The sequence below is a fragment of the Stegastes partitus genome, unplaced genomic scaffold (assembly GCF_000690725.1).
Source record: "Stegastes partitus isolate 25-593 unplaced genomic scaffold, Stegastes_partitus-1.0.2 Scaffold333, whole genome shotgun sequence".
Classification (NCBI taxonomy): domain Eukaryota; kingdom Metazoa; phylum Chordata; class Actinopteri; family Pomacentridae; genus Stegastes; species Stegastes partitus.
The window spans coordinates 1-14,030 of NW_007578064.1; the positions used below are offsets into that span (position 1 = coordinate 1).

Genomic DNA, 14,030 nt, shown 5'->3' on the forward strand with positions numbered 1-14,030 from the left:
GTCAGCAGGTAGTTCACTCACAAAAGTCCCCAGAGACATGAGGATGACCCCATGCTCTCCAGAACTCTGCACAAAGTCCTCCAAGTGTTGAGGCAGAGGTTTTGCAGGTTTACACTGGAACCCTCCCATGTACACAACATTAGGCATTGTGGGGCGTGGATATTCAAAGACAAAGTCCACTCTCATCAGCCAAATCTCTGCATCAATCAATAGCTGATAAAAGTCATTATTGGGTCCAAGATATTTGTCACATATTTTCTGATATACTTCTCTGACCAAATAAGTTTGTACCTGGTTAAATACATATAACATCACATTTTTAACTCTCTGAAAAAAGGACATCTTATCAGTCAAACCAGATCCTGTTATAGGAATATAAGATATGGGTGAAGGGGCAATGCCAAAATGAGCCTCTTCAGGTATGAGCCAGCGAACATTATAAACCACAGGAAGGTTCAAATATTTGGCCAAAATGGGTCCACTTCCCCAGCAGGGATCAGTGAGGACCAGATCAAACTTGGTGTCCTTCAACATTCTCAACAGCTCTTTGTCGTCTAGCACCGCTGATGCAAATTCACCCACAGCTTCATGAGCTTCAACAAACGTGCCGAACATGCCGACAGTCATATGGAGAAAACTTGTCAAGGGAAGAGCTCCCCGTTCAAAATCTATGACCGCAGATACGATTCTTGTGATGGAGTCCTTGTCTAAGCTCCTCTCTACTGGAACTGTATAGGAACTGTAATAAGTGGAGTTATCCTTAATGTACCAGCTTTTAGTCGAACGCACAATAGTTAGATTGTGTCCTCTGGCGTGCAGAGCTTGAACTAGAATATCCATGTTTATCCAGTGGCTGCCTTCAGTAGAAAAGACCAAGATGTTTCCACCTTGACAGGTTCTAGGAAGAAGGATGAGCAGCAGCAAAGCACTGCAGCAATAGATCAGCCTCATCTGGAATGAAAAAACAATTGACAGTTAACCAGACTGGACAATGTTAATGTTGTCTTAGTCTAATAATTACATTTGTTTGATCTTAAACATTAAAGTTGGAAATGTATGCAAAAAAAGAATTTGAGAAGGAGGCAAATACTTTTTCATGGCACTGTATTTCCTATAATATAACATGCTCTATGTCTGAACTCTGATAACTTTTTTAATATATATAAAAGTTAGGACAAGCTTACTCGGTTGGAACCTAGTAAAAACTGAGCATCATATTAAACATGGCACAAGTATGAGCTGCATGCAGTTACAATGATGGATCAAGGCTTAAGCCCCATTTCAGCACCAATAATAGTCCAAAAACACCACAACCTTTTTCATTCACCTTGGTATACAATTTCACTTCTAGAATGAAATTCGGTTAGTTGCTTCCAGCTGTTTGCAGGAGTCTCTTGTCTGGAATTTATTAAATCCCTGCAGCATCGAACAGCACCAGGGTGCATATGGGCATCTCCAAAGTGCGAGAGTTGTGCGCATTTACGCATAAGGCACAACCGCAGTAACTACATTAATTGGGTATAATTTTAAATGATCTCCGACATGGAGATTGGCTCGATCAGGACCTAACACCACATCACACTGGTTACTTTACTTCACCTTAGATAAGTGAACTGTCACACAGAGTCACGGTTAAGAACATGTAGTAAAATCGAGCGCAATCTCTCTTCATGTGCTGTCGTCACTTCAACAGATTGAGGAAGTCAGTGTGACTTATCCCATGTGCAAAAACAGTCGACACATTATTCGTACAACGTTACAATTTCAAGCCATACAGATTGCGTTTATTGTCACGATTTCTTACCTTTCTTCATTTCCCTCATTGTAAAGTCTTCTCTCTTACTTTTCCATGACATAAATTATCCCTCCTCTTCCTCTAAAATTCTCGGCGTAAAAGTGCTTTCGTTTTGTAACCTCAGTTCACTGTTCCTCTAAAGTAAAACTCATCCGTACAAAATCATGACTTTTCTAAAAGCACTACAGCAAGTGTAGATGTGATTTACAAACTGCAGCTTCATTTGGAACAACATTTCTCCACTGACATATTAAGTTATTTTAACATGCGTTTGGTTAAACGGTTTTTTTTTTACTTACAGTGGTCTGTTACGTTTCTCCAAACAGGGAAAAAAAAATCACCGATTTGGAAGACTGCTCAGAAACGACGCCAAGTCGGACGAGTCTGTATTTGTGTAATCCGGAGAGGAGGAGCTGAACCACGACTCTGGACGCACAGTCGTGTCTAGTGGAGTTCTGGATACTGAAAGGTAGATCCATCTGAGAGCCACCAGCAATGATGGCACGGATTAATAATTAACAGCACCGTTTTTTAAAAAAAAAAATTACATATAGGAGCAATGGAGTGTCTATATTTCCATTTTCATTTCCATTAATCGTTTATTTATAAATTCAGAAGCCTTCAAAGTGCTTAACAGTGGGAGCTGGTGTAGTTACTTTGGCCAGATTGTTTTAAAAGTGCATTCATGTTCATTTAGGCCATTTGTCTCCTTATTTAAGCGCAATCCTAACCTCATTACAAGAAGATGATGCGCGTACTGCCTCTTTGTCTCTTGGCAAAGACTATGGAACTACAGAGCAGACTACACATGAAATGCAATTTACATTAGGCTAATATCAGTCTGCTCTGGCTTTGTTCCACTAAGCACAAAATTAACTTGTCAGTATGTTGGCAGCATTGCAGCGTGTGGATGTTAATCCTTCTCGTCTCCACTCGCTGACTGACAACAACAAAATGTAATTTCTATGACTGACAATGCAAACAACTTGTTTTTGCGTTACTGTAGAACTGTGGTCGGAGGGTGTTGCGTAATTAGCAAATCAGAATGATGCATATGCAGATTATCTCACTGATATTTGTCCAGCTCAGGTCAGTCTGGGAGCATGTTTGGACAAACCCTGCAGTCAGTCATTTTTAACAATGAATGTGTGTTTAAGGTGTTTCTTATTGATACTGTTTGCTATCTACTTTATATCAGAAGTTCTCCACTTGTTGTTGCCATGGATGTGCCATGGAATCTGTTTGTGTATTGAGTATTATTTTCTAAATTGATATCTCGTTATGTTTTGTGTACTGGATGGGAGATTACACTGAAGTTGCACACATTGTAAGAAGCTAATAATTAGGTGTGTATGTGACTGGATGTAGATGTATTTGCATCCCAGTTTAGGTGTATGTTCTTTTTTCTGGAGCCACAGAATGGCAAAGATGCCTCCTTGCACATATCAAGTTTGTTAATTTGATATAACAGCAAAGGTCAGAAATGAGCTTCCTTCTCTCATTCTATCACGTAAGAGGACACCACACGCCCTTGAAGGATTTTTCCTTTCAAAAACATTCTTTGAAAAGGTTTTTTGACAGCATATTCTGCTATTTTTCAGTTACCCAGCTCTTGCTCGTTTTCACATGAGATAAAATATACAGCAGCTGAAATTGAACAGTGTTTTATTCATGCAATATTCAGAAGGCAGTTGTTCTTGTTGATGCAACAACACTGTTCTTAGGAGCCTTGCGTATCACCCAAAACTGTCATTCCTCAGCAGCAGTAATTTAAACATTCCCTCGAGACTTTTAAAAATTGTACTTAATAGAAAATTCTGTTTTACGTTATCGCAAATTAATGAACGGTGCCTCTGCCTATGTTTAGAGATACTGGAAAAAATGTTTACAAAACTGGTAATTATAAGATGACAAGGAGCTACCTGCATTTCTTGGCCCTGAAAAAGTGTTTCTGCAGTATGACAGGTTGTCTGTATAAATCTGTACTCTGCATATTAACACAAATGAATCAAACATGTATGTGTGGTTCTGCAATCAAAGTGTTTTTCAATCAAAAAATAAAGTTGCGAAATATGGTAGTCCTACATATGTTCATTTAAATGTGGAAAATGATTTTTCGTTACAAGCTGGATGTGTAGATATCTGTGGATTCCATCGTATGTTATTGTCATGGAAGCACAGACATGTTCACACATCAGGGGGAATCTAGTGGCACAAAACGCAGCATCACACAGCTGTGGACATCAGGTAAGGACCTAAAAACTGAAATGTGAGGCAGAATCTCAGTGGCAGGTCTGGCCATTTGCTGCTGTGGAGAGGCAGCGAGGTGGCTGCATGGAGGGGGCGACTATTCCTGCCTGTGATTAGTGACCACGAGAATGCTAGAGGAAGGGGAGGGGCGGATGGATGATGATGATGGTGGTGGTGGTGGTGGTGGGGGCTGGGGCGGACTCTCTGAAGGAAGAGGAGGAGGAGGAGGAGGAGGAGGAGGATGCGTTGCCTGTGCACAATTGGAGGCAGCAGGGAGTGAAGCGGCATCTGTGAGAGCGGAGAGAAAGAACCTGCATGGAATGGAGGAGCACTGAAGCAGCTCTGTCGCTGTTGCGAGGACTCCCCCACCCACCTCCACAGCCACTGCCACTCTGGATTGTGTGTTAATGGGAGAGACTCAGAATAGGTACGTGTACAGCTTGTGCATGCTCATATGTGAAATGGAATTATTACCTTGGAGGAGGGTCACATTAGCAAGGTGAGGGTAGTGCGTTCTTGTCCAGGATGCTGCTCTGTACATTAAAGGTGTGTAATTAATGCAGTTCGTTATTTAGTGTGGATGATGCTTTTGTTGCTTTACACAGTATCTTCACTGAAATCTGTGCCTGTGATTTATAATGAGCTTCATCAAAGTGGAGCCGGGGTGACTACCTCAGGATGTGAACCTATAACCCAAGACATATTTAAAGCTGTTACCTTTATAGATCGAATGTTTGCCCGCTGTACATAAAAGCTGCTCTTTTTAATAACCACTGTGTCCTATGTTCATTTTCCAGCTCTGGGATGCCCAAGGGACCAGCTGCATGGAACCAGTGCCACCTCTGATATAATGCTGAGAGCAGGAGGAGCAGCCACCTCTCTTGCACTGCTGCTGCTGCTGCCGTTGCTGTGCTGGTGCCACCTGTGCCATTCGCTGCGTGAGTGTTGTGAGGACGAGGAATGCCTCATGAAATTACCATAGTAGGATGTAACAGTCTCAGTGTGACAGATGGCGTAGCTGAAGATGAGTTCGACTCATCTTAGTCAGTTGGAGACATGTAGAAACAGAGGAAGAACATGCAGAAATTCACAGGCTAAAGCGGTAAGAGAGGTTGTAGAGGTGGTCAAGCAAAAAAAAAAAACTGGTGTCAGCGTGACCACTTACATGTTCATGTGAAATTTTGCAGTTTTCCACGTAATTTAATGTCCTTTTGTGGAAGCTTTAATAGTTGAACCGGTGCACGACATTTCACAGAAACTAAGTATTCAGCAACAGAAAAAACAGCACTTTTTAAAAAAATATATATGTAGTAAGTGAAAGACTGCCTATAATTTTAACTAAACATGCACAATTTCTCCTTAGAGCTAAAAAGTTGAGCCTCATTTGATGTTTTTTTTTGTTTTTTGTAAGGGGATTCACCATTAACAGGAGACTTCTTGCTAAATCATTAATGCAGGAAGATGTTGAGCTAATGCAGGAGTTATCAGATTGACGGTTGTGATTACAGGACGGGGTAACGCAGCTGTTCACCACTAAGGCAGACCTGCGGAAGCTGAAATTAGCGTGCATTAAGAACATAGCACTAGAGACTGTATAAATACAAGTTGTCAGTAACTTTGATATGACATTAATGCAGCTTGAGGCATGCAGTGAGTCATCAAAATGTGTGAAGGTGATCTGATGGAGGACAGAAAAATTGGATCCAAATCTGTGGGTCGCCTTCTGATGTGAACTTTGCATGTTCTCCCTGAGCCTCCTTCTTCCTCACACAGTTCAGAGAAATTCTAAATTGGTAGGTGAGTGTGTGTGTAGGGTTGTGTGGCTCTTTATCCAGGGGGTTCCCCAACTTTCTCTGAACGTCAGCTGGGATAGACTTCAGCCCCCTCGTGAGGATAATGCAGGTATAGCTAATAGATGAACAGATAACACAGGTTTTGGGGTCAGGCAGGTCTTTTTTTATAATGTTTTTTAAGATTCTCATATCGCTGATGTTTCGTATGTTTGCCTGTTTGTAGGAACTTGTCATCTTTAGGTATTGTTATCTTTAGCATCTGGTAGCATAACACACTTAAAATAGTTTTTGGTGCATTTGTAGTCATGTGCAAGATTTTCATCCGCAACTATAAAGCAATAGCCCTGTAACGTCAAGTATCATGTGTGATACATCAGTTTTTGAGTCCTCTACATCATCAGTGTTCTTTTTTTTTCTTGGCAAAACTTCATAAATACAATAAGATGCATTCGATTCGAGAATAATCCACCATCAATCAATAATTCATGTCCCAAAAATGCTGGATGTAGCAGCAATGAAATATGAATGTTTAGATTTAATTATATTTTAATTCATCAGAAGAGTCAATAAACACTCCCATTTCAAAAAATTACAATTTTCTGGTAATTATTTCATGGTTCAGACTTTACAGGGTTAAGTTGATGCTCATTATATATTCCGTGGTCATTTTATATAACTTTTTATATAGCTTTTTTTTTTTTTTTTTTGCAATGCTTCCCACTGCACCTGGCAAACAGCAGCCAGCTCTGTCTTGAGTGATTCATTTCAACATTAAATATGAATTTTACTCAGCATTAGGTGTAAATATCATTTCAACAGATGCAGACTTTTAATGAGCTCCCTCTTTGCATCACGGCACAGACTTCATTTTTGTGTGTTGCTGCATTTTTCACTCTTCCATCGATCAGCAAGCAAATCACCAGTGATGAGTGTAGAATCCAGCAGATTCTGCCGCCAGCTTTTCAGCCAAGCGGGATACTTGTGACAGTGCGGGAGAAGCTGAAGAGATGATGAATTTGCTTATCACACAGTCATCGATTGTGGGTGTTGCAGCCTTGTCTTTATTGATCCACACACACTGAGAGAGTGGCACCACACATTTGTGGTCAGTCCTGTGGTAGATTTCCAGCCACATTCTCCATCCATAAATTGAGTTTATTGCCACATTGGTGAATGATTTAAAGGGCAGGATGAATGACGTTTGTGTGCAATTTGAAATTTTTATCGATATTTGCTACTCAGTAGTGGAGTTCTGCGTCAGCATAGCAATGCAGCAGTTTGACTGATTCAAGACTGTAAAAGAGTTGCACTTATCATGGACTGAACGTATATTCAGTACCACAGCCACATGTCTTACACAGTTGGATATTTATATATATATATATATAAAGAATCACAGTTTATACCTGTGTGATCTTAAACAAGGGATAACCCAACTTGATTAGATGAATGTGGAGGTCAAGCAACAAATGTGTGTTGGCATCATGCTGTTGATGAAGGCAGCTACAGTTTTCTAGCTTTCTAAGTATACAGGAGTCATATGATAACTGATGGCTTTTATGAAAACAAGCAAATTGTCACATGCAAGTCCAAGAAATGTCTTCACATCATATACAATGATTTCAACATCCACCATCCTCGGCCCAAAGTTAGGCTTGTGTTGTTATGTATTTTGCCATGTAAATATACTTTACTGTCCCATTGATAGCATCCTGCTGTATATTTACCATTTATTATATTTGCACCCATTATGCAGAGACTCATTAGTAAGCAGTGATTTTTATTTTATTTTTTTAATGAAAGGCATCCACCTTGAATCAAGAGCGCCGGCGTTATTTACGTTCACTGACACGAGTCACAGTACGAGACAGGTAAATAGGCACATCAGGTTTCCTGTGGGCAAGGATGGAAAGACACACAGCAAATAGGAAGTGAGCCAAATCTCTGCAGTGATTTTTCCGGTCAGGCTTAAATATGTCCAGATGGTATATATTTCCTCAGTAATCCTATGAAATGAATAATCACCATAGGGTTTTAATGGATTTCAACATTTTTGCCACAACATTAAAACCACCTACCTAATATTGTGTAGTTTCCCCACTGATGTTGGTCAGGCTTGTTCAGGCGCTAGTTAATCTGGGGAGTTTGGAGGCCGGGTCAGTGCCTCAGGCTCCTTGCCATGTTCCTTAAGCTGCTTCTACACTCTGGTGCCGGACATTGTCCTGCTGGGGGAGGGTTGCTTGGCCTGCAGCACTGCTCAGATGGGAGGTGCTTGTTGAAGTAACATTTACATGAATGTCAGGAGCCAAGGTTACCCAGCAGAACATTGCATTGCAACAAGATGATCAATGTCCTTCACTTGACCTGTCAGTGGTTTTAATGTTGTGGCCGGTCGGTGTATATTCTGGGCATAGTAACAAATGACGGCATAATATTTACACGAGACTGGAAGTCCTTTGAGACTTCACTGTGTGTTATTAGCCAAGTGCAGCACTGGGAGAAAACAGAATCGTGCTGAAATATGTTGGCTCTTGCTGACAGTCATGCAGCCAGATTACACACAAAAAAACCATTTCAGCCAAACAGTTACTATTCTCCACTCATAACTGCTGCGTTCAGTGTTATTCTTCTTTGTGATAATGGCTCCATTACAGAAGATTTATCGGATCATACTGATCTGCTAACTCTTTTGTTAATGGATAGCAGATGGATGTCGCATAGAGAAATGTTGACATTGTTAGTGAGGTTCCCATTCATAGTACATTTGAAGCATTTTGAGTCACGTTGTATATTCAGTGTGTGTTTGGGTCATGGCTTTGGTTTCTTTATCTCTTGTAACCGAAGCTTTAGTACAGAGGTCATAACCAGAAACTGTAGACATAAATACTGTAGTAAAGTCAGGGAGGTGAATGCAGTGTTGTTTGATAACAAAGCCGGAAATGAATGTGACTGGGATAATTATTAACCACAGAGTCAAAGCATTCAGTAAGTCAAAGGTACTGCTGCATTTGCTGAATTAACTTTAGATAAACTAGTAATTTTTTTTTGTCATTTTTCCTCTTTTCACATCTTTTAGGCGTTCCAAAACTTTCCTCCTATGCAAAAGCAGAGGACAAACTGTTCAAATATCTCTTTGGAAACTACCAGAAATGGGTCCGTCCAGTGGAATACCTGAACCAGACGATCCGTGTCAAGTTTGGGCTGGCTATCTCCCAGCTAGTTGATGTGGTGAGAGTCAAAGGGCACAGATTAGAGATGTTTGATTGTGTTATTTAGATTATGCAGAGTATATAAAAACATTTTTATGTGAGTTCAAAGTCAGACTGCTATTTACAACATGTCAAATGTGCACGTCTTAAATTTGAAGTTTAAACTTGTTGTTTTTACCATTTTAGGATGAGAAAAACCAACTAATGACAACCAATGTTTGGATGAAACAGGCAAGTAGAGTTTTACTTCTAACCTAAAGAACTAATGCAATATTACATTTAACCAGAAAACTTGCATGGTTGTAACTTTATGGTCACGGAAGTCTTCTGAAACAACCTCTGGCTTACATGGCATATCGAGACAATCAGTCTGCCCCTCCACACCCCGTTTTAATCAGGTCTGGTGGCATTTCACTGACACTTTTCATCTATACAAGTCTTTTCAGCGCTCTGCCCACGCACCTGCCTCCACAAGCCCATTTCTGCTCCTGTCAGCCTTATTCATAGTCTTGCGTGTCCTGTTTGTCATTTATCCTATGAACTATCCCCTAAGATCAGGCTCTGCCGTTCAGGTTAGTTGCTCCCTTTCACAGTGATGAATTATATCATGCAGAAACGGAAATGGAAGGGCAGTGGCCTCGTCAGTAATGTCTATCCATCATAGATGTCATTGTGTCACTTTCACCTTTAACAATTACCCTTTTGGTTTAGAGAAAGTACAGTAAGCTTAAGATTTTATTTAACATTTGTTTACCACCTTGGTCATTCTATTACAGCGCTCCTACCATGTATACCAGCTTAAAGGAAAGCTTTGCCATATTTTTTGTAACACACTGAGGAGAAGATTGCTCCTACCTTCATGTCTGTACAGTGAATGACGCTACTGTTAGCAGCTAGTTAGCTTAGCACAAAATCTGCAAATGCAGGAAAACAGACAACTGGTAACATAATCCATCCACCAGCACTTTATACACTTTGCTTTTTGTGTGGATAAAGCAAACAAGATAATATGTGTTTATTAGATTACCTTGAAGGTAATGGTAGGAAGAATTTGTGACCTGATTCCTTTTGTTCCTAGTCTTTGTGCTATGATGAGAAAGCAAGCAACTAGTGTGCAAACATGAAGTGTTTTCAGCCATTTAACTCTCAAGGTAGCAAATAAATGTGGCTGGATTGTTTTTCTGCATTAGAAAAAAAGAAAACATTTTCCATTTTTTCCCTCATATAGGAGTGGATGGACATGAAACTCAGATGGAACCCTGATGACTATCTGGGCATCACAACTGTCCGAGTCCCCTCTGACAGGATCTGGCTCCCAGATGTTGTACTGTATGATAAGTATGTACATATTAAAGATGCATTTTATATTTTCCAAATGTTTTATGATAGTCATGGCATAAGAACACTTCAGAAAAGGGTAGTGAGCCATGTATTAATAAAAATACAGTCATGAAAACATTTGAAGAAAAGCAGAGTAGTAGAATTTACAGTTACAAACTATCAGATGAAACTGTGGCATATTTCTGTCAACAGTTCAGATGGACGGTTTGAGGGAACTGTCACCAAGGCTGTTGTTAAGTATGATGGAACCATAACATGGACACCTCCAGCCAATTACAAGTCAGCCTGCACCATCGATGTCACCTTCTTCCCTTTTGACCTCCAGAACTGCTCCATGAAGTTTGGCTCCTGGACATATGATGGCTCCCAGGTGAGTCTCACTCTGCAATATGTACAACAGTGCATTAGTTCTAGCCGTAACCTGTGATTGACAGGAGATTTCACTCTGTATTGTATAGGTGGACATCATTCTGGAGGACTTCCATGTGGACAAGCAGGACTATTTTGACAACGGTGAATGGGAGATAGTGAAGGCCACAGGCAGCTGTGGTTTGAGGACTGATGGCAGCTCTTCTTATCCCACCATCACCTACTTCTTTATTATCCGCAGGTTGCCTCTTTTCTACACCCTCTTCCTCATCATTCCCTGCATTGGCCTGTCCTTTCTCACCATCCTCGTCTTCTATCTGCCTTCAAACGGCGGAGAGAAGATTTCTCTCTGCACCTCAGTGCTGGTGTCGCTCACTGTCTTCCTCCTGGTCATTGAAGAGATCATCCCCTCCTCTTCCAAAGCAATCCCTCTTATCGGGGAGTACCTTGTCTTCACCATGATCTTCGTCACCCTCTCCATTATCATCACTGTCTTTGCCATCAACATCCACCATCGCTCTTCTTCTACGCATAATGACATGGCACCCTGGGTGAGGAGGATTTTCCTGCATCGATTGCCTAAGCTGCTGTGCATGCGCAGTCACGTGGACCGTTATGCGACAGCTGGGGTTTCCAGAGTGGGAGGACCTGTAGGATTGGGCAGGATGAAAGACTCAGATCCTGAGCTCACACCTCTCCTCCACAACCGACACAACCTACAAGCAGCTTTGGAGTCCATTCGCTACATAACCATGCATGTGGTTAAAGAAAATGAGGTCAGAGAGGTGAGCTTATTGTATTTTGACTGAAACAAAGCAGCGTATCATCACTTACCTTGTTTAGATATCTGGCCTCTATATCTGCATGCACTGAAGTATTGAGGATATGTTCAGAGACTGACGTGTGTTTTTTTTCCTTCACTACAGGTGGTACAGGACTGGAAGTTTGTAGCCCAGGTTCTGGATCGAGTGTTTTTGTGGGCCTTCCTCCTGGTGTCAATCCTCGGCTCTGCTCTCCTCTTCATTCCAGTTATTTACAAATGGGCCAACATCATCGTCCCTGCCTATACTGGAAGCACTCTTTGAATTAACAACAAGTGGAAGCAAAGCACATCAACAGCTCTTTATGGTCTTATTTGACATTTGAAAGTATAAGATACTAAGACTGCCATTCAGATAAAGGCCCTGTTCTGGGTGTCTGTGTCTTTCTGTGAGCTACAGCCATGCCAGAGATCAAGCTGCAGCTTCAGGGGCCTTGTTTGCAGATTGTAGAGACACGTGCTGTCACAAATCCATACCACATTGAGGGTGTCGTGCATTCAGACTGGAAGCTTGACAAAGTAGACTATAGTCAAATCAGAGAGCGTGCATACTGATTCTGTCAGCTTGTTAGTGTGCTGTTTATGCACAACATTATTCCACAATGCAGTGCACAAGTGAAATAGAGGAGCTGCTCACGGCTGGAAGCTGGAAGGTGGTGGAAACAGGGAAGATACTGGGAAATCTCTTTAAAACAACAGCAAAACAGTTTAAACAGTACACTTTGGCAAATTGTATGTTGCAGATATTATATAGAATTGGTGTGAATTTGGTTTCAACCTGTAGTGTGGAACTTTTGTCTCCCCCTTCAGCCAATGATGACACTGTTGGCGCATGCTTAAGATGTATGCCTCGCTGTTGATCTTTTCAGACTGTATTCCTTCCTTAAAATGCAGAGTGTCTTTTTCATCAGTTTTCTTGGACTCTTAATCCCAGTTGCTGTAGCCTACTCCATCTCAGTCACTGCGGTTGCTCTTCTCTTCAGCTCCGGCAAGCCAACCATTGCTGGTTGACGATAACTGCATCGCGGTCAGATTTGAAACTCCAGATTCCTGCGAAACACGGAGAGATTTACCTGGTGCCGGTAGGCCTGGAAGCATTTTGTGAATTCGTTTGGCAAGGGGCTTGAATGTAAAAGTCATGAGAAAGTCCTGCACTTTAGCTTTTAGGATTCCAAATTCTGTATTCCTGGGATTAAAAATGATCTAAAGAAGATGAGCTGCATTTTTGTCCGCATCTTATACATAAATAAATGACAGTACAATACATTCCTTTGGCTCTGTGTACTTGCTGCTTCATGGGGCAGAGATTTATCACTGGGTCTGGAAGAGGTAGATACAATATAGCAGGAAGAAAACCTTTGAGGGGAAGCATAAATCACTTATGTATTGTTTTTCCTGCTAATTGTTAGTTCTTGTGTCCCTATCAATGTAAGGAAAAATCAGCATTTCTTTCAAATCATGAGCATAGTTGTATGAATGCAGTCTGCAAGTATCAGAATTTAGACTGCATGTGAGTCAGACACTCCTTTTTAAGGACACACAATTGTTTATAGCTCCTCCACCCATTCTACTTCACTCTGTGTGGGAAGGAGAGACGGCTTTCTTGCCAGGACTTGAATTTCCCAGAACTCCCCTTCAGCCTGAGGACAAATCCTGCATGTGCTGGGAGGGCTGTAAGACGATCTGTTGTCACAGCTCAGCACAAAGATGCTGCAGATCCCAGATGTTTTTAGTTGACTGGATTGGCACAAAAACCAAGATTAATGAAAAAGTAGCAAATTTCTTCCAACAACTCAGAATCTATTTTGTTTTTTTAACTGATGTTGCAGCTCAGACAATGTAATTTAGGTAAATGTAATAAAAGGCCGTGGGCACACTGCACCACTGTCAAGATCTAAGTAATTAGGAAGACTCACCGTGCCTCCAGCCTTTGGTTAATCCTGCACTGCCACTGCATGGCCACATGTTCACATTACAGCTTAGAAAAGGCACCAGCAGCATGGACATGTTGGGGACCGTACTGATGTAATCAGTGATATTTCAGTTCCAATTACGACTACACTAAATGCAGAGACAAACAAAACAGAAGTGCTAGTAAAAGCCCTTAAGAATAAAAATGCAAACAAATGTCATAAAATGAGGCAAAGGAGGCCATGGAGACACAGAAGACAATGAAAATGTCATGAACCCCCAGCCCTTGCCTGTCTCCCTCTTTTCCTCCCTCTCTTCTCCCGCCTGTCTGCCTCTCGCTCTCTCTGTCCCTCTCCCTCTCTGCCCCTGTGCATCTTTGCTCTAATCAGGACAATCACCCTCAGCTGCAACTTCGGACTCACCTGCACACTATCACCACTGCTCCTATAAATACTCGGTTCATTCCACCACAAGCTGCCGGATCATAGACGTTACATTTGCATGTTTCTGCCAGTCTCCACTTCGCCTCTCCCTGGATTTCC

The 14,030-nt window shown here is 41.4% G+C and overlaps 2 protein-coding genes across 2 annotated transcripts; one reads left to right on the forward strand and one right to left on the reverse strand.

The window, feature by feature from the left end:
* Positions 1-6: 6 nt before the first annotated feature.
* Positions 7-2,169, reverse strand: LOC103358808 (UDP-glucuronosyltransferase 1-1-like; the record flags this gene model as incomplete). The annotated part of the gene is made up of 2 exons (XM_008283920.1): positions 2,095-2,169; positions 7-951 (listed from the first exon to the last, which is right to left on the reverse strand). A coding segment is annotated over exon 2 (945 nt), but the record flags the coding sequence as incomplete, so codon positions are not given.
* Positions 2,170-8,777: 6,608 nt separating this feature from the next.
* chrna5 (cholinergic receptor, nicotinic, alpha 5) lies at positions 8,778-12,843 on the forward strand. Its single transcript, XM_008283938.1, has 7 exons — positions 8,778-8,823; positions 8,915-9,066; positions 9,234-9,278; positions 10,276-10,385; positions 10,581-10,758; positions 10,847-11,542; positions 11,684-12,843. The coding sequence occupies exons 1-7, from the start codon at positions 8,778-8,780 to the stop codon at positions 11,840-11,842; spliced, it is 1,386 nt and encodes a 461-aa protein (XP_008282160.1). The 3' UTR covers positions 11,843-12,843.
* The last annotated feature ends 1,187 nt before the right edge of the window (positions 12,844-14,030 follow it).